The sequence below is a fragment of the Solanum stenotomum genome, chromosome 10 (genome assembly GCF_019186545.1).
Source record: "Solanum stenotomum isolate F172 chromosome 10, ASM1918654v1, whole genome shotgun sequence".
Taxonomy (NCBI): domain Eukaryota; kingdom Viridiplantae; phylum Streptophyta; class Magnoliopsida; order Solanales; family Solanaceae; genus Solanum; species Solanum stenotomum.
The window spans coordinates 47,249,576-47,277,402 of record NC_064291.1 but is presented as its reverse complement, the minus strand read 5'-3'; the positions used below and the strand labels follow the sequence as shown (position 1 = coordinate 47,277,402).

The following is a 27,827-nucleotide window of genomic DNA, read 5'->3' as shown; positions in this document are numbered from 1 at the left end:
GAATTTAGACATGTCGATGATATAAATAAGTTACATCACATTATATTTTAATATGTTATATAGCATATATTTATTTTTTTCTTTTAGTTACTATATCATACTTTTTATTGATAGTTTAGTTTGAGAGGCTTTAATTTCACATTCTCAAGTTGGCAAGTTGAGGAAATTATTGCATCATATTTTTTACTTACTCCATGGAATATCTTCTTCTTATTGTTTTCCTTTATAAAAATAAAAAATAAAAAATAAAAAATAAAAAAAATCCCCCCGTGCACCTTTTCCATGAAGGAATCCCGGGTTATGTCTTTAATAATAAAATAATGGTGTATGTATACATGCATATAACACACTTTTTTTTTATGACAAACCATAATAATCCAGTTTCTTAATTAGAAATTGATAATGTAGTTGGAGGATTCAATCCACCTAGGTTCGAATTATGAAAATAATTATTTATTTTTAATTGAGAGCGCTTCCTCAATTTTAAAGAGCTATATGATATATATAAATCTAAATTAATCATACAAATAATTTCAACTATCATCATATTTTATAGCAAAAAAATTCATAGAGTTCCCAACATCTGGATAAGTTGTGCGATTTCCTTTAGCGTACTGATCACATCCTATTTCACAATGACAAAAAAATAAATAGCGATAATAATATAATTGTCGTCATATAAATTATACTTTTTGACGATAATAACTATTTATTTATTACTAATACTCCATATAAATGTCATTAAAGGCTTTAGTGACTTTGAATGTAATGACATTTACTAAATTACCACTAAATATTTTTACGGCAATAAATATTATCGCTAAAAAAAACTATTGCTGCCTTTTCTGTTGTAATGTTTATACCCAAAAATAAGTATATATCTGATTACATTTCAAACAACTTGCATATATAAATAAAAATATATATATAGGACATCAGGTACTTAGACAAAAATAGAAAGGTATATTTGAGATCAAAGTATGTTTCTCCAAATTTATCACATATTAATACATCAAATATGTAGGAGTGGTTAAAAGAATGAGGTGGTGAGTGACGTTAGTTATAAGTTACAAACTTATTTTCCTGCTCCACTATAACAACCATACTTTGGATATATATGTCACATTAAATTAAAAAGATATGAAAATTTCTAGTCCATAGGTATAGCGTCACCAATTTTGTATATTTGCTTGGAGTCTGCACACACAATATGACCAAAGTTGGTAGGATATTTTGCCCGTACGTACTTTAAGGACAATTAAATTAACATAGAAGATAAATTTGTGTAAAATATTTAGTATACAAAACTTAAACTCTTATTATTGTTTGTTTTTTATAATGCATATTTTTTTTAAGAAGTGTTTAATTTGTTGTGAAATACAATATTTTCTGTATATGTAGATATTTTGGGATTATTATTTTTCGGTGTTTGATTAGGTATTCATGGATAGACAACTTTTACTAACGATCGATGGGTGCGAGGATGGTGCATGACTTGTGATTAAGTAAGAATTTTGATAGGAAAAGTTGATGATAATATAATGTCTACATGTTAATCGAAACAATTTAAATAAAGAAAAAAGTTAACTTAGTAGTAGAAGAAAATGTTTTACCACTAGTAATCAAAGGTGGAATCAAGTGGTTGTATGAGACCTTTCGATAGAAAATTATATTTTATATATAAGNAAGTACAAAAGTCAACCAACAAAATTATACTTATACAATATATAAGTTCAAATCAGTTAACCTGGTTGTATATTTGTCCCCATACATATCATAATAAATTTAGTATCCAATTCAACAAATAGTATACTTATTTGTATATTTTGATATACATACAAATTTAATAATCTTTTAACTCGTCTACCAATATAATCATACTTATAAGATAATAGTTATGGCCCAACAACAAGCGTTTGATACTTAGGCCCATGACAGCTTAGCAAAACCGGCCCACTTTCGAGAGAATTAAACAAAGTATAGGTCTCCGGGATCCATATTAGTATATACATACATATAAATTAGAGAAAAATGTATAAAATAGCAAACTATTAATTCAAATTAAATGTTATAATCACAATTTCATTTAATTCTAATCCGTAGTAAACACTTTGTCATTCGTCTCTCTCCCTAGAAATCTCGCTCGCCACTCTGCCTCGCCTCACTCACTTTATACAAACACAAATATATAAATTGTGCTTGTGTTTGTATAAGAAAGAAAACTATATATACAAATACATATCTCTTCGTCCTGTTGGGTTTATGATCTTTTTTCCCTTCCTATGTGGATAAATAAAAGTCTTATTAGGACTAGCCCACTTTAGCCCATAACCCAAAATATTATGTGGCATATATAAGGCTTATTTGGTCTTATTTTCAGAAACATAAGAGAGAAGAGTCAAGAGAGTTTCGTTTTAGAGATTGAGAGAAAAAGAGAAAAAATCCCGTTTTTGCTTTTGGAAATTTTCTGCTCAGGCAGTCCGCTTCAGACAGAGTTTGCCGCTTCGTTAACCGTTGGATCGTGCTCAAATTTAAACTGGGAGTTCTCAGCATCTGGTTCTTGAAATTCAACGGTGGAGATCGGATTTGAAGGTCTGTAGCTTCTGATTTTGGGGCGTAAACAGTAGCGCGATTTTGGGTGAAGTCTCTTCTTTAATTCTCTAGTTTTGGTGCAATCTTGATTTGTTGTTGCTCGTTGTTTGGCACTTGTTTTGTGGCCAATTTTGGAGAACAATTTTGTAACTCTTGGTGTTTATAGTGGAGCTTTTGGTCCTGTGTTTTTTTACTCTTCACATCAAAGTGTTTTCCACGTAAATCGTTGTGTCTTGTGTGATTGGGTTATTCTTATCTTGTTGCTTTAGTTTGATTGATATACTTGCTGTCCATTCTTCATATTGCTTGATTTGGTTTGTCTTCTCTTGGTTCAAATTGAAAGGGAAAGTTTAGATTTGGGTATTATTCCGCTGCTATCCTGTCTAACATTCTTGTTAGTGTCTTGTCTTTCCCAACAATTCAAATCTTCCCCTGCTAGTTCTCTTTTGCCTTTCTCTCTTTCTCGTTTTATATAAACACTATTATACAAAATACAATGTATAAAGCGAAAGAGAACTTTGCTATACAAATACAATTGTTTTAACTCGATTCAATTGTATACGAATTCAAATTTTATGCAGATATACAAACACAAAGAATATAACATATACAAACGCAGTTTACATAGACACAGATGCCCGATTTATACAAATCACTGCGATTTATACAAATCAGATGCCTGTGATTTTACACAAATTAAAGTTGCATGCGATTTTTATACAGATCTGATGCTCCATAGGCGCAAATAGCAAAATTGTAGCTATAGAGCGCTAATATGATTTTTATGTTTGCTAAACCTAAAATTTACTCTATAAAATATGAAGCGATTTTTCCTATAAGAAGAGAATCTCTATTTTGATAAAATCTTAGGGGTTGTTTGGTTCATGGGATAAGGAGGTGGATATTTGATAATTAAGTTTGAATATAACGATTTACTTTGTTTGAATCAAAATCATTGAAGCCAATAAATATGTCATAATTTAAATTGCTCAAAATTTACTCAGTCAAAATTGATTGAGTTAATGTGGGTCATAAAAGTCACTCTTAATGTATCTTTCTTAAATTAGTACTTAGCTTAAATTAATCCACATTTAGATCATCTTAATTTCTAAATTTATTTTTGTATTGTTTTTCATTTGCCTCATTAAATTACACTGTGTACCCATTTTGACCCATTATATACTAAATACATCAAAATCAACCAACATGTCATAAATCAATTCGTTTAAAAAATAATTTAATTTTGTCGTCTCTATATTCTTTTCTTGCTTAAAAGTTGCACTTCAAAGGAAGTGAAGAAAAAAAAAATGCAAACATTATGGTTTTAATTCAAATTCATAGAATGTTTATTAAGATCCATCTTATTTCACTAATGCACTTCAAAGGAAGTAAAGAAAAAAAAAATGCAAACATTATGGTTTTAATTCAAATTCATAGAATGTTTATTAAGATCCATCTTATTTCACTAATCAAATTATATTAAAACATTAAAACTTTTGTAAAGATTATAATTGAAGAAAAAAATTTCGAACGTTCTTATTTATAGAAACATGAATTTGAGCTGACTCATAATTCGCTAGTGTTTGGCCATAGATTTTCAAATATTCTTGGTAAATATTATTTGGGTGAAAATTTGGATGAAATTTCACCATGTGTTTGACCATAGTATTTGTGAAATATATTTCACTTTTTAGAAAAATATGATTTATACCCATAAGTTTTTAAAACTATCAAAACTAATCATAAGTTTGTATTACAAGTCAATTGGATCTTCGTTGCAACAAATAACAAGTAGTATCCATGCCACTAGAGCAATGTGGTAGTTTGGAGTGAGTGCAACAAGCATCATTCCATACATCGTGAAGTAGACAAAACACATGACTTTGTTACTTTGAGCCGATTGTTCATCATTTTCATCAACAACCATATCATCACTTTCATATTCACTGAATATTTCATCACTACTTTGGTGTTCACGTAAAAAATTATGCAATACAACACAAACAATTACTATAGAGGGTGTTTTTGTAAAAGATAAAATTTTGGTGTAAAATTTTAATTTTCAAAAGATCCCACATAATGAGATTTGGCCCAAATACTAGAAAAAACTAGTATTTAGAAATTTGGGATATTTGCCAAAAATATTTACCAAATAATGNGTTTGCTAAACCTAAAATTTACTCTATAAAATATGAAGCGATTTTTCCTATAAGAAGAGAATCTCTATTTTGATAAAATCTTAGGGGTTGTTTGGTTCATGGGATAAGGAGGTGGATATTTGATAATTAAGTTTGAATATAACGATTTACTTTGTTTGAATCAAAATCATTGAAGCCAATAAATATGTCATAATTTAAATTGCTCAAAATTTACTCAGTCAAAATTGATTGAGTTAATGTGGGTCATAAAAGTCACTCTTAATGTATCTTTCTTAAATTAGTACTTAGCTTAAAGTAATCCACATTTAGATCATCTTAATTTCTAAATTTATTTTTGTATTGTTTTGCATTTGCCTCATTAAATTACACTATGTACCCATTTTGACCCATTATATAAATACATCAAAATCAACCAACATGTCATAAATCAATCCGTTTTAAAAATAATTTAATTTTGTCGTCTCTATATTCTTTTCTTGCTTAAAAGTTGCACTTCAAAGGAAGTGAAGAAAAAAAAAATGCAGCATTATGGTTTTAATTCAAATTCATAGAATGTTTATTAAGATCCATCTTGTCTTATTTCACTAATCAAATTATATTAAAACATTAAAAATTTTGTAAAGATTATAATTGAAGAAAAAAATTTCAAACGTTTTTATTTATAGAAACATGAATTTGAGCTGACTCCTAATTCGCTAGCGTTTGGCCATAGATTTCCAAATATTCTTGGCAAATATTATTTGGGTGAAAATTTGGGTGAAATTCCACCATGTGTTTGGCCATAGTATTTGTGAAATATATTTTACTTTTTAGAAAAATATGATTTATACCCATAAGTTTTCAAAACTATCAAAACTAACCATAAGTTTGTATTACAAGTCAATTGGATCTTCGTTGCAATAAATAACAAATAGTATCCATGCCACTAGAGCAATGTGATAGTTTGGAGTGAGTGCAACAAGCATCATTCCATATATCGTGAAGTGGACAAAACACATGACTTTGTTATCTTGAGCCGATTGTTCATCATTTTCATCAACAACCATATCATCACTTTCATATTCACTGAATATTTCATCACTACTTTAGTGTTCACGTAAAAAATTATGTAATACAACACAAACAATTACTATAGAGGGTGTTTTTGTAAAAAATAAAAATTTGGTGTAAAATTTCAATTTTCAAAAGATTCTAAATAATGAGATTTGGCCCAAATACCAGAAAAAACTAGTATTTGGGAATTTGGGATATTTGTCAAAAATATTTGCCAAATAATGACAAATTGTATGGACAAACACTATATGCCAAATTTTCCCCCAAATATTAGTTGGGTTTGGCTTCCTTGAGTAAGAAATTGGCTTTCTCCCTTTTTTTTTTTCTTCTCTCCATCGTTTTCGAATTTTGATCTAAAAGATTCATTAGTTTTTAATATTCTTCCTTCGAAGTTACTTGACTACTTGTTTAATTGCATGATTTAAATTGGGACTAATGTTCACAAATCACAAAGGTAACATAACAAACTATCAAATGATTCTTTATCACAACATCAACAATGATAATAATACTGAATAAATAATCAACTTATTCTCAAAAACATATTAAATATATATCAATGATTACCTATGACCATATATAATTTCAAAATTAAAGACAAAACTAGCTAGTGATCTACCCATAGATAAGAAAAACAAAGACATCTTTAAACTTACTAGAAAATAATTTAAGACTAACGACTTCCCCTACAATTTCATAAATTTGTATAACAAGCATCACTACGTTTTGCTTTCTTTATTTTCTTTCTTTTTATCCTTCCTCAAGGTTGCTTGTTTTTTCTTTGGAAAAATGGAATTTACAGCATTAATATTTTCATCGATTCCCCAATCTCCATAGTAGCTGGCTGAATTAGTCTTGTTGGAATTTCTTGGTTCATCACTCTTTTTTTTCTTCAATGGTTGCCAGAAACAGCATGTTGGTCTTGGTGGTGAATCCATTTTAAGAGGAAAATAACAACAACAACAAAGACTAAACTAAATCTTATATAATTGTATATGGAGGATATTTTTTAGTACAAAAAAATTAATTTTTTTGTAATATATAACTCTCTTATTAATTACTATCAAGTCTGCTTTTATTTCAAAATATTGAAGTATTTCTTATTTATATTTTCTTTTCACATCCTATAAACACTACAAATAAATGCTCAATTTGCGGGTTTAAATGTACATATTGCGGCGGTTAATAACCCCCACAAATTGTCACCACGGTGGTCTTCAAAACTCTCGCAATAGTGTTCGACGCAAACTGTTTGCGAAGGTCTTTTTGCTGACCGTCGTTATTGTATAACGGCAGTTTAAATCCCCACAAGCCGTAAATTCACTTGTTTAATATTTTTTGGCGAGAATAGTCTGATAGACCCTTGTAATTTTTATTCTATTTTTTAAAAAGAAAAAAAAATTTAGTCTAAAATTTGATCTTTCACGCTCCTTCTATACGTGACATCACACATTTGTGCCAACTCAATAATTAAGTTGACATATAGGCTTGGTCAATGGTCAGAAGGGTTTAAAACATATAATTTCATTGAGTTTAAGGGTTCAGTTAACAAATAGTCAAGTAGAAGGGTTCAGAATACAAATGCATACAAGTAGAAGGGTCATTAGACCATTTCGCCTATTTATTTTTTTTAAAAAGCAAGTTGTGTGGGTTAAAAACCCCTGCAATTTCATATTTGGACGTAAGAAGATCATATGGTGGAAGTAATTAATCCTTATGGCACCATATGATCTTCTTACATCCACAGATGGAACGGATCCACCAGCTACAAAAAGAATTTAAAAAAAAATTAATCAAAAGGACAACAAAAAAAATCCCAACAAAAAGAACATTATTGTTGATACTACTTTCAATCCTAAAGATCCACTTCCAGCCAGAAAGTTTCAGGGCAAGCTTAACAAGCCCATAAAAGAAAACACAAATCAGAATTATCAGGCAACTCAATAATATTGTCTCAAAAAAAATATATTACCAAGAAGATTACTGATGGATACAAACAATAATGGAGGTTTATTTACCATTGAAGGAGTAGTAGAAATGAAGATTTCAACAAATTATTCAGGTATTGCCCCTGCCTTCATTATCATATATGCCTTGAAAGCATTCATCAATTGAGTGTGAGAATTCATCATGACATTATAGTTGTCTTGACTTTGAATTTTGATTGTGACATTTCAACATTTGATTGTACTTCTCTTGGCATTGGAATTAAGAACATGAACCATTATTATAACTTGAAACATTCAAATCACTATACTAGGGCCTGTTTTGCTTAAAACCTCTACTTGGGACCAGAGGCGTATCCAGAATTTCGGCTAGATGGGTGCACGATTACGAAAAAATGTATCTTAAATATAAATTTGATCGATTTGACTTTTAGTTCGTAATATGAACCATTAAAGTTTAAAAATTATAGGTCCAAAATATATAATACTACTAGTTTAAAATTTTAATATACACATTTGATTTAATTATATATAAAATTTACAATGCTAAATTTTTTAGGAATTTTCATTGTAACACACTTAAAATTTTTGAAAGAATAAAGGAAAAAAACAAAAGAAAAATTAGTTGAAACGACAAAAGTGTAACTGATAACCACTTGGAAAAGTGTTACTCAAAGAGACAAGATAGATATAAGATTTAAATTTTTATCTCTCACTTAGAGAAGTGCACCCAATCATCATCGCATTATTATATGATACTTTGAACATAGGTTCACACATCTATAATTAGATATTTTTTTAAAAATATAACACTACTATATATGATCTAGAGAGGGGAGCATGGGTTCACGTGAACCCACGGCACCCCCTCTAAATACGCCTCTGCTTGGGACAACTCCTAATCCCAAGCATCTTACCCGCCCAGAATGTTCTTTTCCAAGTATCTTACCAACGACATCATTTGGCGAAATTTCAGACTCGTTTATGTGCTTTGAGTCATGGCTAGCTCATTTTTTTCCTGAATACAAAACAAAACATGATAACTCATTAAGCAGAATAATTCATATAGAAAAATGGGCAGGACTCAAAGTCGCATTTTCAAATACACTGATAGACGAAATTCTTGTTGATACATAATAGATGCAGAAATTTAAGACTAATAACAGTACAAAACTTACGCATATATATCTCTTTTGCAGCCTCATTAAAATATGATTCATCTTCATTTCTGTGAGTAGCGAGATAAAGTTGACCTCTTCCTGGATTTTGTCCAGTCTCAGTCATCTATAAATGAAAAAAAATTGAAGTTGTACTAACTTAATTAACTAGGAACAATTTTTAGTTTAATTAAAGCAATCCATAATACAGTAAGATTTTTCACCATTTCAGCTCTTCTCCTGGAGTTGGGTTTGGAACCACTGATGTGTGAAATTAATTGGAATAGTCTTGGTTATGAGATAGAACAATCAAGAAAATTCAGTGCACATAATATCCTATACCTTTATAAATTGATCAAAGCAACGGTTGAAGTATGCCGCATGCAGGTAAATCTGGTCATTTCTCAAAGTGAATTGTAAATATGGAGCTATCTTTTGCTAAAATTCCACAAAAGCCTGCAAGAATGCCTTGTCCTTCACCAATAGGATAATCTACATCGACAAAAACAACCACAATACGTTCTCCAATAAGTATCTTTTCTTCGATCACTTTTAAGTTTCTTGATAGCTCCTTGTGAATCTGAAAAGATAAATATCAAAACCAAAGTAATCAGGCCACATTAGCTATATTAAAGCACCAAAACATCATATTTGCAGCAGTTAATCCTCAACAGTAAAAAAAAAAAGCCTTGCAGCAGCAAAAATATCACCATTTCACTCCAAACTCAGTTGCTAAAGCTTAGTACCTTTCACATTGTTGTTGTTGTTGCTGCAATTCACTGATGCTTCCCGTTCCTCCCTTGTATGATTAACTCCAAGTTTACGGACTCATCAATCATATAATCTCGAACAAGATATGACTAAAATACTCATGTTTCTCCCTTTTTCCTCCATTATTCGAAAACGAAAAGAATAAACACACAATTTTTTTGTTAATTTCGGTATAGAAGGTCTAGGGCAAAGAATCAGTAAAGGAAACCATAATTAATCAGAGAAAACAAATTTAAAATCCACATGCAAGATGAAAGCAAAAGTAAATTACAATTTGAAAAACAATTTTCGACGATTGTTCTTATTTACTGAATCGAACTTGAAAAACTCAACAATCAAGCAACGAGTTTCTGCTTAGAACTAATCCATGTTGAAGTAATCAGGATTTGAGAGAAATTTTAGAGTGAGACCATCTGCGAGAGAATGAAAAGAGAGTCTAGAACTATTTAAACAGCGTATTCCCTTATATAAAAAGCCACACTTCAGTTGATATTTTAAAGTTAAATCTTTGAATTTGAATCATGATTGGATAAAATATTGATTAAAGTTGAAAATACACTCTCTGTTCATTCAAATTTACGGTATGCTTTCTATTCACCTAATCTTGGTTTGCCAGGTTTGCCTCTACATTCGAAATCGAGACCCTTAAATAAAAATAGAGAAATTATATTCATCCCACCACAATTATCGATCGTTAAACAGATGCTTTGCCTCCAAAACAGGTTGGCGATTCAACTCTGGAATTTGTTTACCTCTTATTAGAAAAATACTAGTAGGAAATATAATTGAAGAAGAAGATGACTTTGATGCGTGTAATTACTTTCTTTAAAGAGATATTGTCCATATACATATATTGGGATAAATACAAATAATTCTCTTCAAGAATACTACAAAGCCCTATGTTTATAAATGCAGATTTTTCTTAGGCAACTTTAGTTCTAAAGAGTCGTTATATATATAAACTTAAGAGATGACTCTTCATAAGAGTCATGTTCTTTCATGAACATATGAGTCTTCATAAGAATCATGTTTTTTCACGAACTTATGACTTTTCATAAGGACCTGCTCTTTCATGAACATATGACTTTTTATAAGAGTCATGTTCTTTCACAAACAAATGTTTCTGTTCAATTTAATTAAGACCTTTATACATATTACAAAATATCCAACAATTCCCCACTAGTTTGTAATATTTCACATAATATCATGCATACCTGAGAGTATCTTATAATAGATCTGAACTTTCCATTAGGGCAAGTACTTTAAAGTTCAGACGAAGTAATTGGTATCTTAAAGATTTGAACCACAATTCCATGTGTCAAAACTGAAAATATCGCACATATAATATTATTTGTAGCTTAGAAACCTAGTATTTGCTTTATCACGCTTATGGCCATGTGCTCATCCTGATTTCATCAATTTTTACAAGACCAATCCTTTAGATCTTGTTTGAAGCGGCACCACTTCAATATACAAATAAGTGAAATTAGCTACTATGTCCCTGTTACTGTAGACATTTACTAATTTATTAAGAATTAATTCAACCTTCGTGTAACAGTCTGCATTATGGAGTTTGTCACTATGCCTCTGTTATATCAAGCATTTAACAAATCCTCAACTTCTCACATAGCAACATGCAATACAGTTGAATCAAGACTCTAAAAGGAAGACTCATGTTTTAGCAACACAAAGTAACTTGTTATTACCCGTTGAACTTGTATTGTTAGAGTGTATAGTGTATACTAACTCAAAGTTGGGTTCCCATTACTCGTGTTTAGTTTAAAGATTTTAGCCTTATTCATTCACACATTTATTATACTGCATCTTTTGAAACTAAATTTTACAAGATTAATATAAATCATAAACACATCTTTCACATAGGCATATCACAGATAACATCATTATTTCAATAGCTTAGAATGATTGAATCAGTTGTGGCCACAACATTTCAAAATCATATTTCTACACCATTCCATTTCTTTTCAAGCATTTAATTATACTATAAATATATTCTTATTCCAATATGGAATTAAAGCCTATTTTGATACAAAACTTATGACACCTTCATACATGTTACAAATCCAACTTATATGAATTTTATAATTATCATAAGAAGCAGGGGCGGACCCACATGGAGTCTGCTGGGTGCTCCAACACCCATTAACCTCGTCTCGGAATATATATAACTATACATAAATTAAGAGATATTTGTATAAAATTAACATAGAGCACCCAATGAACAAATGATTTGATTGGTCTATTGGTTCTTGGGTGGGTACTTAAGATTTTTTTAGTGTTGTTGAACCGGGGTTCGATTCTCACTGTTATTGTTAAAATTATCTAGTTGTAAATATAATTATCTTGTCAAATACATCAAAAACATATCTTGGAGGTGTTGAAGAAATAAATTATATCTTAATCTTCTTCAAGTATTATTGACTATTAATCATAATCCAATCAATCCCACACTTTAAATATTTCAAATGTCCATTTCATAACTTGTGTGGACATCAAATTAACATTAATATTAGATCATATTGTTGTCAAGTTTATTGCGTTGAAACTATAAGTCTTAGTAATTAAAACTTAAACTAGTGAAATATATGTAGTTACCCATTTTAAATTTACTCATCTTATCTTATGTAGTTATAATATTGGATAAATTGATGTGAATGACATACAATATATTGTAGATTACGCAATACATATTCTCTCTAATAATGGTTTCACACTGAAAATATAGTAGTGCTCATGTATTAACAACAAAAAACTTATGAGAAGTGAGTATCTTTTTACTAAAAAGATTATATCAACAGTATTTAAATTAGTTATTTATGATCCATTCTTAAACAAAAGCCAAACTAACATAAATGCCTTGAAAACTCTAAAATCCTTCGATATATGAAATAAAAGGCTTTCCTAATTGATAAGAGTTTCACTTGATTAAATGTCTCTTAACAAAATCAGTTAACCATTGGTAACATTATCTTTTTTTATGGAAAATCTTTATATAATCAATTTATATAATTCCATTTCATATTCTGTATTTAGTGCTAATTTCTTCATTACATGTCTTTTTTTGCTTAGCAAATTTAATAACGTAATATATATCCTTACGTGCATTATTTTCCCTTTACCAAAATTAATATTTCTTAGTGCAATCACTCTTCTTCTTCTTCTTTAGCCTAGCTATAAAATGGTACTAATTATCAACTTATCTTCTTCATAATTCACTCTTCTAAAACGTATTGTTCTCCTTAAATCCTTGCCAAGGATAAATGAATTCTAAAGTATTTTTCCTTTTATCTATTTTAGCCTTTTTGGCTTTCTCTCAACTTACTTTAGTTTCTTGTAGAAAGGCCAAAACCAACCATGGTTTAGATGGATTCACTCTTGATCTTATCCATCGCGATTCTCCTCTTTCTCCCTACTATAACCCTTCCATCACCTCTTCTCAACGCCTCCGAGATGCATTCCAAAGATCTTTCTCCCGAGCATCTTTCTTCACGAAAGCCTCCATCCATCCCACCACTCTTGTCAATCATGCTATTCAATCTGACATCATTCCTGATTTCGCAGATTATTTAATGAAAATTGCCATTGGTACTCCCCCAAGGAAAACCTATGCCATTCTTGACACTGGGAGTGAATTGACATGGATACAATGCAAGCCGTGTACTCAATGTTATAAGCAAATATTACCCATTTTCGATCCTCGAAAAAGCTCAACTTATAAAATAATTGGTTGTCAAAGTAAGGAATGTAAGCTAGTAAGAGAGCCCACTTGTGTAAAAACAAATGCTTGTGAATATCAAGTGCAGTACGGTGATGGTTCTTATAGTACTGGAGATGTTGCTTCTGATACATTCACATTTGCATCAACATCTAAAAAGGTCGATGATATTTCAATTCAACATGTTATTTTTGGTTGTGGACATAATAATGGTGGCAATTTTGGCAATCATACTGCTGGGATTGTGGGATTAGGAGATTCAAAAATCTCTTTTATTAATCAACTTGATAAACAAATTAAAGGGAAATTCTCTTATTGTTTAGTCCCAAATGGTGATTTATCACTATCTTATCATCCTCCCAATACTACAAGTAAAATTAATTTTGGTCCTAAGGCAGTTGTATCGGGGCCTAACGTTCTTACAACTCCTATAATTCGAAAGAAGCCTGATGTATTCGGATACGATATATTCTACTTTTTAAATCTCGAAAGTGTTAGCGTTGGAGGTAAGAAGTTAGCGTTCAAGTCTTCACAACTCATGAATTCTTCTGATGTTGATGAAGATTTGGGAAATATTATAATTGATTCTGGGACGACATTGACATTTCTCCCTGAGAATTTTTACGACAAATTCGAATCAATTTTGGTGGAAACGATTAAAGGTAAAGTTAAATTGTGTGACCATTTTAAAGTACATATATATACACTTTTAGTTATCTAATCATTATATTATGTCTTAACAGGAAAGAGGAAAATAGCTCCCCCGTATGTCGACCTTCCCATATGTTATGAGACGAAAAGCATTGTCGAATTTCCTAAGATTGTGTTCCATTTCACGGATGCTGATATCGAGGTGTTACCTATGAATGCATTTTCAAAAGTTGCTGAAGATGTGACTTGTTTGACAATTGTTGAGGGGGGTCAGAATGGTGTTTATGGAAACTTGGCACAAATGAATTTCCTTATTGGATATGATCTTGTAAATCGAAAACTCTCTTTCTTGCCTTCTGATTGTACCAAACACTGATAAATTTGTTTTGATATAATTTTATATTTTTAATTAATTAAACATTGCTATGTAATGAAATTTGACCTTTAATTTGTGTAATGGGATCGTATGTATGTATGTATGTATTTGGAACGTCTTTTTCTTTTAAGTTCATAATAATTATAATCTAATTAACTTGATCTGGGATCTCCTAAAAGTGATATATACCATGTTAATTAGAGTGTATTATATACACTCAACCTGATTTTATGTCCATATTTTAATTTTCTGAATGTGGACTCTTTAATTATTTTTTTCCTGAAATTCAATTTGATGCTCAATAATGCAAATCATTGATATGGAATTATACAATTATTTCATATTGAGTGATATTTTTTTAAAGTTGTTTTATAGCCTAGTAGTTTCACATACACACAAGTGTAGGTACCATTTCCAATATCTTTGAATGATAAAAATAAAATAAAGAACAAGGCATGTATTTATATGTTTCTTCGTAGGAATTCAACAACTAAATAATCTTTAGTATAATTCTTTGCTTGAAAGTGGCTCACGAAAATTAAGGTTCATTCGATAGTTGATTGACTTTGTCGATACTAACAATATATAAACCTATGAAATTATTGGATATTTTGTATTTCTTTTCATATGATATTTCGCACTATCAGAATATGTGGATGGGTTTTTAATTTTTGAAACCTACGAGATCGGTAGAATCACCATCTTCAATTATGATCCAATTTATCAATTCTATCATAAAAGTTCTATATATTCAAACTCGAAGTTTGATTTTGCTTATGTAATCTCTAAAAGCCTTGAAGAACTTTTGAATTTTTTTTCTAAGCACTAGCTCTCTTTGCAATCACTCATGATTAAGATAAATGTAAATGAGGAGAAAATCTCTTTCATAATTTATTAATTTTTTCTTGTTATATCTCGTCAATATGATAGATTGATTTACCTTATTATGATCATCGTTATAGAACGTACATAATCATAAATGCTTCAAAATGCACACACATTATGTGAGCAAGTAATAAACAATCTTGATAATGACAAAATCTTGAAAGAGAAGCATTGAACATTCTCTTCTGCCAAGAATAAAAGCAGAGTAAGTGAATTTAGAGTTTTATGTGACTTGAATTTAGAAGTTATTTTCTGTGATTTGATTTTTCAGATAAGTCATTAGCATATTTTTCAATTTCTTAGTTAGGACTGCATTATCAATATATTTTTTCCGTAAACGTTTCGCTGTTATTTCCTCAAGTTTCTTTGTTAACAAACAACGGTTAATATCAAAGCCATATTAAGAAGAGATCGCGGGGAGGTTGAAATTAGCTTTTTACAAATAATTTTTCCTGTCTTTGTTGGTGAGAATAATTAACCAATTCGGGTAAGTAAGAATTAAAACTTTCTTTCGTCTTTAGATCTTTGGAAAATTATGGAAGAGGATTATGATGTTTTTTTGTTGACAAATAACTTCACCGTAGCACAAGTCAAAATTCAACTGTGATTAATCTTCAGGATGTAAGTTAGGGACTCACGCTTCATTTAGTCCCACGCAAGTTTCACTAGCTTTATGATTAATATTCACATATCAAGCTTCTATAATTAAAGCATCTTAGTCAATATTACACAAACAAAAATGAAAAAGTTTAAATAAAAAAAATGAAAAAGTTGCAGAAGTTCTTTATATTTTTTCACGAAATTAAAAATACCTACATGGGCAAAAAGATTACTAAAAATATAAGACATACGGTAAATGCAAAAAATGGCTAAAACATATTTTCAATTAAGGTATTACCTATAAAGATATTTTCTTTCGGTGTGCTCTGAATTCTCTAAGTTTAGAATTTTAAGAGATAAGCAATTTTCTTCAATGTGATTTTAAATAGTAATAATACTGGCCAATTAACTCTTAAAGGAGAAAACCAGTGTCGTTTTTTTTTTTGAGGATTGCTTAACTATACTGTCTATACACATATAAGATCTGCATTCTTGATTGTTTTCAACATGGTTTCTTCGCTATTATATTTATTTTATATAATTTTTGATATGCTTTATTTAAATCGAGACTATGAGAAACAACTTATCAACCTTCACAGGATCAAGTTGAGTTTATATATTCAGATAATCAGGATGATTAATAAGTTACTCCCTCAATTTCATATTAATTGAATTTTTGAGGCATTTTACAATTTTTAAATTAACTTAATTGTTCGGTTTTCAAGACTACTTTTAGAGTGTTCTTCCAATTTTACCCTTCATTTGGATTTTCAATGTGATGACTTCAATAAATTTGACAATAATTAGTAAGGGTAAAAATGGAAAAATATGTTCAATTTATGTCTTAATCTACTTTTCTTAGAGGGTGTGAAACACCTCAAAAATTCAATTAATATGAAATGGAGGGAGTACTAACTATAACTAACTTAACTAATTAATCCAATAAGTTGTTAATTAATTAGCAGCTTTAATACTGAAATGACCATTCTGCCCCTTCTTTACTTNAGCAAACAAAATAACAGCTGGTGCAAAAAGCTCTTGAAGCAATCGATCAAATCTCTTGCTGTTCTTGAGGCTTGAAAGACTCTCTCCTTTTTTTTTTTTGAATGAATGAGTATTCTTGTGTCTTGTTTAGTATATACCATAAAGATTTATTACTAAACGTACAAGCAACCTCCTTGCTTCTAATTGGTGAAGTACTCTGCAGCTTCACCAACTTTCTGACGCAGACAACTTTTACAGCTGTACTGCACTTTGACAGCTGGACGAGTGTTCATACTCTGCAGAGGACTAGATCCCTGCACTTGTGAGGAGATCATCAAAACACCAAAAGACATAAGCTCTTATCAGTTACTCCCTCAATTCCATATTAATTGAATTTTTGAGGCATTTTACATTTTTCAAATTAACTTAATTGTTCGGTTTTCAAGACTACTTTTAGAGTGTTCTTTCAATTTTACCCTTCATTTGGATTTTCAATGTGATGACTTCAATAAATTTGACAATAATTAATAAGGGTAAAAATGGAAAACTATGTTCAATTTATGTCTTAATCTACTTTTTTTAGAGGGTGTAAAACACCTCAAAAATTCAATTAATATGGAATAGAGGGAGTACTAACTATAACTAACTTAACTAATTAATCCAATAAGTTAATTAATTAGCAGCTTTAATACTGAAATGACCATTCTGCCCCTTCTTTACTTTAACTATTGGTTTTGATGACTAGTGTCAACCAAATAAGAATAGTGATTGTAGCATATACCTCTGCGTGTGTAGACTCTCTTTTGTGGGTTGTTTTTTCCCCATTTTTTAGCCATTATCTTTATTTCTTCAATTGAATGAAATGTTGAATGAACTCAATAATGTACACCTATTTTCTCAACATTTGTGCGTTAATTACGAGTAAAAAGTCTTCTACTCACGTACACACTATCATCTTCAGACCTTACTTGTAAAATTATACTGGACATATTACTGTTGTTCTCCACATTTCCATTCATATCACTTTATTTTTTAGGATGTAAGTTAGGATTCACGCTTCATTTAATCCCAACTCCCAAGCAAGTTCACCAGATATATGACCTCACATATCATGCTTCTCAGAGGCGTATTCAGGATTTCGGAAGGATAGGTGCATTATTACGAAAAACTGCATCTAAAATATAAATTTGATCGATTTTACCTTATGTTCTTAACACTGAACCGTTATATTTTAAAAGTTATAGGCCTAACATATATAATGCTACTACTTTTAAATTTTAATATACACATTTAATTTAATTATATAAAAAATTTATAGTGCTATTTTTTTTTAGGAATTTCCTACGTAACATAATTGAAAATTTTGAAAGACTAAAGCAAAAAAACAAAAGAAAAAAATAATTGAAACGCCAAAAATGTTACTGATAACCACTTGGAGGAGTGTTATTAAAAAAATAAGTTAGATATAAGATTTAAATTTCTATCTTTGCTTAGAGAGGTGCACAATCTTCATTGTATTATTATATGCTACTTTTAACGTGGATTCACGCCTCTATATTTAATATTTTTTGAAAAATATAACATTACTATATATGATCTAAAGAGGATAGCATCGATTCACGTGAATCCACAGAACCCCCTCTTGATACGCCTCTGATGCTTCTGCAATTAAATGTATCTCAGGTCAATATTACTCAAATGAAAATACAAAACTACGTAGAAAAAAATTCTTTATATTTTTCATGAAATTAAAAATATCTACCTCGACAAAAAGACTACTAAAAAACATAGGACCTGAAGCAAAATACGAAAAAGGACTAAAGCATATTTTCAATTAGAATGTCGCCAGTAAAGGTCTTTTTCTTCGTGTCTGTTCTGAATTCATTTACATGAAGAGATAAATAATTTTCTTCCATGAAATTTTAAATTTACGTCCTATTTAGTAATAGTTGAGCACACAATAAATATTCTCTCTAAAATTGGTTTCCCAGTTCAGAGTCAAAAGAACAATTTTTTTCCTTTAAAAAACATAAACATCATATCAATTTTTTTTTAACCAAAAGGGCAAAATCTCTCTGAGAAGCGATATCCTTCAGAGAAAATTAACTCTGTTTACTCCGTTAAAATAAATAAAAATCGCTGCCCCAGCAGCGAATTTGTCAATTTTTTTTTTTAAAAAAATCGCTGCACCAGCAGCGATTTTGTCGATATTAAAATTAAAATCGCGATTTTCTTTATTTTTTTTAAATCGCTGCTGAGCAGCGTTTTCTTCCAAAACTTTTTTCCAAAGTTTTTCTAAAGCGTTGTCTTTAATTTTTTTTAAAAAATAAAAGAAAATCGCTGCTATTGCAGCGATTTTTAATTTTTTTTTTGACAAATTCATTTCTGAGGCAGCGATTTTAAGAATTTTTTTTTTGATAAAATCGCCGCTGGGGCAGTGATTTTTATTTATTTTGACAGAGTAGACGGAGTTAGTTTTCTCCGAAGGATATCGCTGCCTCAGGAGCAATTTTGCCCTTTTAGTTAATTTTCTTTTTTGAGATGATGTTTATGTTTTATAAAGAAAAAAAGTTACCCATTTGACTCCGAACTCCGAAAAATATAGTTGTGCTCATGTATTAACAACAAAAAACTAGATAGTGTGTAATGAGAGTATCTTTTTGCTAATTTTTTTTATATTAACAGTATTTAGTTAGTTATTTATGATCTACTCTTAAACAAAGGCCAAACTAACGTAAATGCCTTGTAAACTCTAAAATCCTTCGATTTATGAAATAAAAGGCTTTCTTAATTGAAAATATTTTCACTTGATTAAATGTCTCTTAACAAAATCAGTTAACCATTGGTAACTTTATCTTTTTTATGGAAAATCTTTATGCAATCAATTTATATAATTCTATTTCATATTCTGTATTTAGTGCTAATTTCTACATTACATGTCCTTTTTTGCTTATCAAATTTAATTACGTAATATATATCCTTACGTGCATTTTTTCCCCTTTACCAAATTAATATTTCTTAATGCATTCACTCTTCTTCTTATTCTTCTTTTTTGCCTAGCTATAAAATGGCTCTAATTATCAACTTCTCTTATTCATAATTCACTCTTCTAAAATGAATTCTAAAGTCTTTTTTCTTTTATCTATTTTAGCCTTTTTGGCTTTCTCTCAACTTGCTTTAGTTTCATGTAGAAAAGCCAAAACCAACCATGGTTTAGATGGATTCACTATTGATCTTATCCACCGCGATTCTCCTCTTTCTCCCTACTATAACCCTTCCATCACCTCTTCTCAACGCCTCCGAGATGCATTCCAAAGATCTTTCTCCCGAGCATCTTTCTTCACGAAAGCCTCCATCCATCCCACCACACTTGCTATTCAATCAGACATCATTCCTGAGTCCGGAGATTATTTAATGAAAATTTTCATCGGTATGCCCCCAATGAAAACCTATGCAAGTCTTGATACTGGGAGTGAATTGACATGGGTACAATGCAAGCCATTTACTCATTGTTATAAACAAATATTACCCCTTTTCGATCCTCAAAAAAGCTCAACGTATAAAATAATTGGTTGTCAAAGTAAGGAATGTAAGCTAGTAAGCAAGCCAACTTGTGACAAAAAGAATGTTTGTGAATATGAAGTGCAATATGGTGATGGTTCTTATAGTACTGGAGATGTTGCTTCTGAGACATTCACATTTGATTCAACTTCTAAAAAGGTTGATAATATTTCAATTCCACATGTTATTTTTGGTTGTGGACATAATAATGATGGCACTTTTAGCAATCGTACTGCTGGGATTGTGGGACTAGCAGATACAAAAATCTCTTTTATTAATCAACTTGATAAACAAATTAAAGGGAAATTCACTTATTGTTTAGTCCCAAATGGTGATTTATCACTATCTTATCATCCTCCCAACACTACAAGTAAAATTAATTTTGGTCCTAAGGCAGTTGTATCGGGGCCTAACGTTCTTACAACTCCCATAATTCGAAAGAAGCCTGATATATTCGGAAACGATATGTTCTACTTTTTAAATCTCGAAAGTGTTAGCGTTGGAGGTAAGAAGTTAGAGTTGAAGTCTTCACAACTCATGAATTCTTCTGATGCTGATGAAGTTTTGGGAAATATTATAATTGATTCCGGGACGACATTGACATTTCTCCCTGAGTATTTTTACGATAAATTCGAATCATCTTTGGTGGAAACTATTAAAGGTAAAATTAAATTGTGTGACTATTTTAAAGTATATATACACTTTTAGTTATCTAATCATTATATTATGTCACGACAGGAAAGAGGAGAAAAAGTCCTCCGTATATCGACCTTCCCATATGTTACGAGACAAAAAGTGTTGTCGAATTTCCTAAGATTGTGTTCCATTTCACGGATGCTTATATCGAGGTGTTACCTATGAATACATTTTCTAAAGTTGATGAAGATGTGACTTGTTTGACAATTGTTAAGGGGGGTCGATATAGTATTTATGGAAACTTGGCACAAATGAATTTCCTTATTGGATATGATCTTGTAAATCACAAACTCTCGTTTTTGCCTACTGATTGTACCAAACACGAATAACTTTGGATTATAATTTCATATTTTTAATTAATTAGGCACTGCTACGTGATGAAATTTGGCCTTTAATTTGTTTAGTGGGAGTATGTATGTATGTATTTGGAATGTCCTTTTCTTTAAGTTCATTATAATTATAATCTAATTAATTTGATTTGGTAGATCCTAAAAGTGATATATATCATGTTAATTAGAGTGTATTATATACAGTCAACCTGATTTTATGTTCATATTTTAATTTTCTGAATTTGGACTCTTCATCCCCCCACCCCCCCTAAAATTCAATTTGATACTCAATAATGCAAATCATTGATATGAAATTATGCAACTATTTCATAGTGAGTGATATAATTTTAATTTTTTTATAGCCTAGTAGTTTCACACATGTATAGGTACCATTTCTAATATCATTGATAAAATAAAATAAAGAACAAGACAATGTATTTATATGTTTCTTCGTAGGAATTCAACAACTAAATAATCTTAGTAATATTCTTTGCTTGAAAGTGGCTCGAGGAAATTAAGGTTCATTCGTTAGTTGATTGACTCTATCGATACTAACAATAAACCTAAGAAATTATTGGATATTTTGTATTTCTTTTCATATGATATTTCACACGATCAGTATGTGGATGAGTTTTCAATTTTTGAAACATACAAGATAGGTAGAATCACCATCTTCAATTATGATCCAATTTATCAATTCCATCATAAAAGTTCTATATATTCAAACTCGAAGTTAGATTTTGTTTATGTAATCTCTAAAAGCCTTGAAGAACTTTTGAATTTTTTTCATCGCACTAGCTCTCTTTGCAATCACCAATGATTTAGAAAAATGTAAATGAGGAGAAAATCTCTTTCATAGTTTGTTAATTTTTTCTTGTTGCATCTCGTCGATATGATAGATTGATTTACCTTATTATGTTCATCGTTATACAACGTGCATAATCATCAATGCTTCAAAATGCACATACATTATGTGAGCAAGTAATAAACAATCTTGATAATGACCAAATCTTGAAAGAGAAACATTGAACATTCTATTCTGCCAAGAATAAAAGTATAGTAAATGAATTTAGAGTNGTCTAGATGGGACCAGGTCCTCAGCACAGTTACAATAACAGAAAATAAACAAAGTGCTGAAAGTAAAGATTGCACAACAACTTTACGTGGAAACCTCCTTGCTCAAGGGAGTAAAACCACGACCTGGCCTGCCAGGACTTTTCAAACTTCTTTCACTAATCTTCTCCAAGCAAAAGTAAAAGCAAGTTTACAAACTGAGATTAGCCTACTAATCCCAACTCTAAGCAATACCTCCTATTACTTAGATGAGCCAGAGCAGATACAACACTGCTCACTAAATCGGCTAACTCTAACCGACTTAGACCTTTCCACACAGAAACAAATATCTGAATCCTTTATAGACTAGGAACAGATTTACAATATAAGCACGGAAGTATAACTCCTAAGACACACTCAGATGCTTGCAGCTTGATCAGTTCCTAGTTGTGCTTGCCGGAGAATACTTCTTGAAAGTGAGTATTTGCAAGTGTTCTTGAGAAATTTCAAGTTGCAAAAACTAACAAAACTCAAACTCAACAAAGACGCTTCAACACTTTATCAGGTCCCTTTGTTGAGCATGAGTATTGTTCTTCCTTGAAGATGGCCTTCTTTAAAAGCTTGTGAATTTTTAGAGAAAAATCTGAGTTTTTGTTTTGCCAAATCTTGAGTTTGTGTTTTGTTAGAGGAGACTATATTAAAATGAACACAAACTCCTTGGGACCGCCCATTGGCTGAGAGCCTGCTGTTTAGAAAAGCTGTGCACCTACCACATCAGAAGTGGCAGCTTTTCTGACAGATGTCTTGTCGTCCTTTCACATCGCAGTTTTGCAGGGACCAGGTCCCTTGTAAACTTCTCTTAATAAGTTCTTGAGAATATGTGTTGGCTCTCTTTTTTTGAATGAATGAATTAATTTTTTTTTTTTTTATATTTAGACATGAAAAGTTATTACCAAACGTACAAACAACCTCCTTGCTTCTGATTGGTGAAGTACTCTGCAGCTTCACAAACTTTTCTGACACAGACAACTTTTACAGCTGTACAGCACTTTGACAGCTAGACGAGTATTCATACTCTGCAGAGGACCAGGTCCCTGCACTTGTGAGGAGATCATCAAAACACCAAAAGGCATAAGCTCTTATTAATTTCCCCCTTTTTGATGATGACAAACAACCTGCATAACTCCTCACGTGAGGGAACAAACATTTATTCAAATACATAACAAATTCCCCCTTTGTTAGTGCACCAGTAACAACCACAGTTCGTTCCCCCTTAGTTCAATGCCCCTAACAACCACAGTTCCCCCTTAGTTCATTGCCCCTATTCCACAACCAACTTTACAACAAAACTTCCCCCTTTTGACATCATTGAAAAGGTGAAGCAGTAAACATATTCAAGTTAAATGCAAGGCAATAAAGAATTCAGGGCCTTGAGCCACACAGAACATGTGTATGTAAGCATAAAGAGAATATTAAGCCACACATAAACAGGGGAGAAACATAAATAGCATTAGATCACAAATACTGACCACTGTAGTCAAGCAAAACAAACACAAAGCCACAAGAGTTTTAATCATGATTGAAGAACAAAAAGGGAAACTAAGGAAACAAGACACTTTTAGGACGGAAGGGGAAATGGATTGAAGGTGTGTAGAAACAGAGACAGATGCTCATTTGCATCCTCATGAGCCTTGATAAGCTGCATGTTAAGAGCCTTAACTTCCTCACTGGGTGATGCATTTGTCTTCAACAACCTTTCATTTTCATCCCTCAACTTTTGCAACACCTGCTCATTTCCATTGCTGGTACCAGGTCCCCTTGAAACTGCATTTTGTAATTCAGACCTCAGTGAAGTGATTTAAATCTCTTTGTTATTCAGAATCTCAGTAAGATCAGTCACTTCCCGTTTAAGAGTAGCCTGCTGCGCTAGAACATCTGCAACTTAAGATCTGTCTTAGCTTTTCCTTCAACACAATCACATTCCAGCATAATGGCAGGGAGGTTGATCTCTTCAAGTTCATCAAGCTTCTCCATGAGAAAAAGATCAGCAATAGATGCCACTGTTCTCTTTTTCAGTTCTGGGCACTAACATCTTGTTGATGAACTCAAAAAGCAACTGATGGAGATAGCATAAAAAAAAATATTTGACATTCTAAATTTGGTTAGAATGTCAGGGTCAAAGACTCTGCCATTTAAAACCTTTTGGTTCTCCATTGCCGTTATCCTCTCCTCCCTTGTCATTTTCTTTTCTTCACTTTGATTTTGCACCCTAGAACCTGGTCCCTTTATGAGTTTTAATTTCCAGCCACCTGTTTTCTAACTTTCTCCCTTTTCACATGAGATTTCTTTACGGCCTTCTGGAGTAAAAAATGAGAAGTTGAATGAACTAAGATTTTCAACTTCTTGGGAGATAGGGATCTTTGAAGAAGAATTAGAGTTAGACATTTTGAGAAAGAGAGAAAAGCTTTTGGAAAGGGGATTAGTGAATTTCAACAAGAATTGTTTGAGAAGATTTTGTAATTTGAATCACTAAGAGAAGTAGTATATAAAACCAAAAAGACATCGAGTCTTCAACAGTAGCAACCTTTGGTTTAAAAGCGAAAAGACATCTGAAACTGACGCGATGAATGGGCGAGGGACATGTGGCAGTGATGTTGACATACAGACATTGTAGTGTAAGTGATACTAACCTCAGCAGGACCAGGTCCCCTTTTCAGTTTGCAACCCTGTCAGTATGATTTAATCTTCCCTTCAGCTAGACACACCATGAGTGTATACCTACATTAAGGTACCAGAAGTGAATTCTTAAGTGACAAGCATTAAAACAAGTATAGATACCTGCCCTCCGTAACATAATCAAAATAGAAGATTTTTGTGCAAACTTGTCACGGAATCAGGTAATCTTATGCATCCCCAGCCTCATCTTGCTTTTAATGAAACATTCTTTACTCAATGACTTTGTAAAGATATCAGTCAGCTGGTCCTCAGTCTTACAGAACTTCATCACCACATTTTGCTTCTCAACATTGTCTCTCAGGAAATCAGTGATGATCCAAGAAAATGTGTCATGCCTGATGTACTCTTTCGATCTACAAGAAAGCCTGCATAGTCAACATCTGCAAAACCAATTAGATCAAGTGAGTCACCTGTTAGGTAGAGGAGGACCAGGTCCTGAGTTCCCTTCAAGTATCTCAGGATACGTTTAGCTGCCTTTAGATGGGATTCCTTTGGTGCTGCTTGAAATCTTGCACTTATTCCTCAACTCCATATTCATCTAAGTCAAGCTTCACACTTGTGCTCATGGGAGTGTCAAGAACTTTTACCTCAATCGAATTGAACTTTCAAAGCAGTTCCTTGATGTATTTCTCTTGACATAAAGGCTGAATATGCAACTAGATTTCTTGTCCTGGATCTAGTTTGAATTCCAGAATCAAGTGGAGAGATGAGATTGTCCAATGGATGTGAGAATTGATGTTTCCATCCGAACTTTATGATCAACTCGTCTCCGATTTCAGCATCAGATTCAACATCATCAGCTTCATGATTTTGAGATGGAACCTTCTGGGTAGTATCAGTGGGACCAGGTGCTCCTGTGAGATCTGCAACAATTTCCTTTGCAACCTGTTTGTTTCTAGGATTTAAGATATCCTTGTCTTCCCTTTCCTTGATCAGCTCCTCCATCTCATGGTATCCCTTCATCACTCCTCCTCTGCTTTGAATTCTAACAGGTTCACACAGATTCATGTGGAGAAGTTTCAAAGGTCTGGTAGTGCTCACACCCTTCTTTGCCTTGAAAGAAAATCTTGTTTGTTTGCCTTTTGCACAGGCATCACAGATTTTGTCATTTGAGAACTTCAGCTTTGGTAGTCCGCGGACCAGGTCCCCTGCAACAAACTTGTTAAGTAAAGAGGTACTTACATGATCCAGTCGCCTATGCCAAAGATTTGCATCATCAGTTTAAGAACTCAGACATGACAAGTTGTCTTCTTCAGTAGAATCAAGATCAACAACATACACATTCTTGACTTCTTTTGCAGACATTACAATTTTCTTAATTGCACAGTTTGTAACCACACACCCTTCAGATATGAACTTGACTTCATTTTTCCTTGTCGCAAATATGATACACACTTTAGAGATTAAACTTCAAACCGTCCACATAGTGTACACTGTCTATGGAATGATCTGGAGTTCTTCTTATCTTGCCAATACCAAGAATAAAACCTTTCTTTCCACCGCCAAATGACACACCTGTAACGACCCGAAAAATGATAGAGTGAAACTAGAGCCTCACATGTGAGTTTGGAGTCGAGAACTTAATGAAATGATTATATTTGAATTTGACCCAAAAAGTTCTTAAAAATATGCTTCGGAAGTTACCGGAAACTTGTTTAGTTGTATATAAAAAGATCCATTTCGTTTTTCAAAAATCCGACTTCATATTCTTGTTTAGGGGGTCAAATTAAGTGGGAATGGGTCTAACCCAAATTTTAGAGCAACCGTATCAAAATCCGAAATTTCCAAGTGAAGCCTTTTTCGAGGGTCTACTTTGGAGGGTCATATCTCCTAGCACACAAATTATTTGGGTGGCCAATAATATATCTATGGAAAGCCCTTTGAGTTAGCTACCTAACGCACTTCGTTTCATCTCATTCGGAGTTCGGACAAAGAAGTTATGCCCATTTTCGTAAAATCTGTTTGGCAGGAAAAGGCAATTTCCAGTAGGCGTGGTTACTGTTCACCCGCCTCATTTTTTTTCTAAGTGTTGGACCATTTTTCCAAAGGACTTATATTATTTCCTAGATACCATTAATTCAATTCCCATCCCTAAAACATTTCCCTTTCTACAATCCTCCATTAAGAAGAAGAAGAAGAAGTTAGAGCTAGGGCTTTGGATTCAAGGCTTTCTTCATCAAATTTCGTGGGAGATCATAGCAAAGGTATGGTGGTCTTGATCCTTGTCTAAATTTCCATTCAAGGAGCCAAATCCAAAGTTATTTCAAAGTATGAAAAATCTAGGTTTTCACTCAATCTCATGGGTTCTTCCACCAAATGGTTTTAAAAGGTTTCTAATGGCACTTTATGGTTATATTGTTGTTGTATTGACGATTTAAGATGAAAATACTCCATGAACCCATGATTTCTCTTTATTCCTAGTTTATGCCTTTATGAAGTGGGTTGCTAGATAATGAATGTATATGAATCAAACTTGTTTAAAGGTCTTTAGATTGTTGAAGTATGTCATTACCCATGCTTATTTTATGGTGTATTGTTGGTGTAT

At 31.7% G+C, this 27,827-nt stretch overlaps 2 protein-coding genes across 2 annotated transcripts; both read left to right on the top strand.

Moving 5' to 3' along the window:
• The first annotated feature begins 12,956 nt into the window (after positions 1 to 12,956).
• LOC125842652 (aspartic proteinase CDR1-like) lies at positions 12,957 to 14,473 on the top strand. The gene is made up of 2 exons (XM_049521975.1): positions 12,957 to 14,073; positions 14,155 to 14,473. The coding sequence occupies exons 1-2, from the start codon at positions 12,957 to 12,959 to the stop codon at positions 14,436 to 14,438; spliced, it is 1,401 nt and encodes a 466-aa protein (XP_049377932.1). The 3' UTR covers positions 14,439 to 14,473.
• Positions 14,474 to 20,021: 5,548 nt separating this feature from the next.
• Positions 20,022 to 21,493, top strand: LOC125843078 (aspartic proteinase CDR1-like). The gene is made up of 2 exons (XM_049522312.1): positions 20,022 to 21,129; positions 21,207 to 21,493. The coding sequence occupies exons 1-2, from the start codon at positions 20,022 to 20,024 to the stop codon at positions 21,491 to 21,493; spliced, it is 1,395 nt and encodes a 464-aa protein (XP_049378269.1).
• Positions 21,494 to 27,827: the final 6,334 nt, after the last annotated feature.

Coding starts and splice junctions, on each gene's coding strand:
- LOC125842652 (XM_049521975.1), top strand. CDS start 12,957: ATGAATTCTAAAGTATTTTTCCTTTTATCTATTTTAGCCTTTTTGGCT. Junction 14,074..14,154: donor TTTGGTGGAAACGATTAAAG/GTAAAGTTAAAT, acceptor ATGTCTTAACAG/GAAAGAGGAAAATAGCTCCC.
- LOC125843078 (XM_049522312.1), top strand. CDS start 20,022: ATGAATTCTAAAGTCTTTTTTCTTTTATCTATTTTAGCCTTTTTGGCT. Junction 21,130..21,206: donor TTTGGTGGAAACTATTAAAG/GTAAAATTAAAT, acceptor ATGTCACGACAG/GAAAGAGGAGAAAAAGTCCT.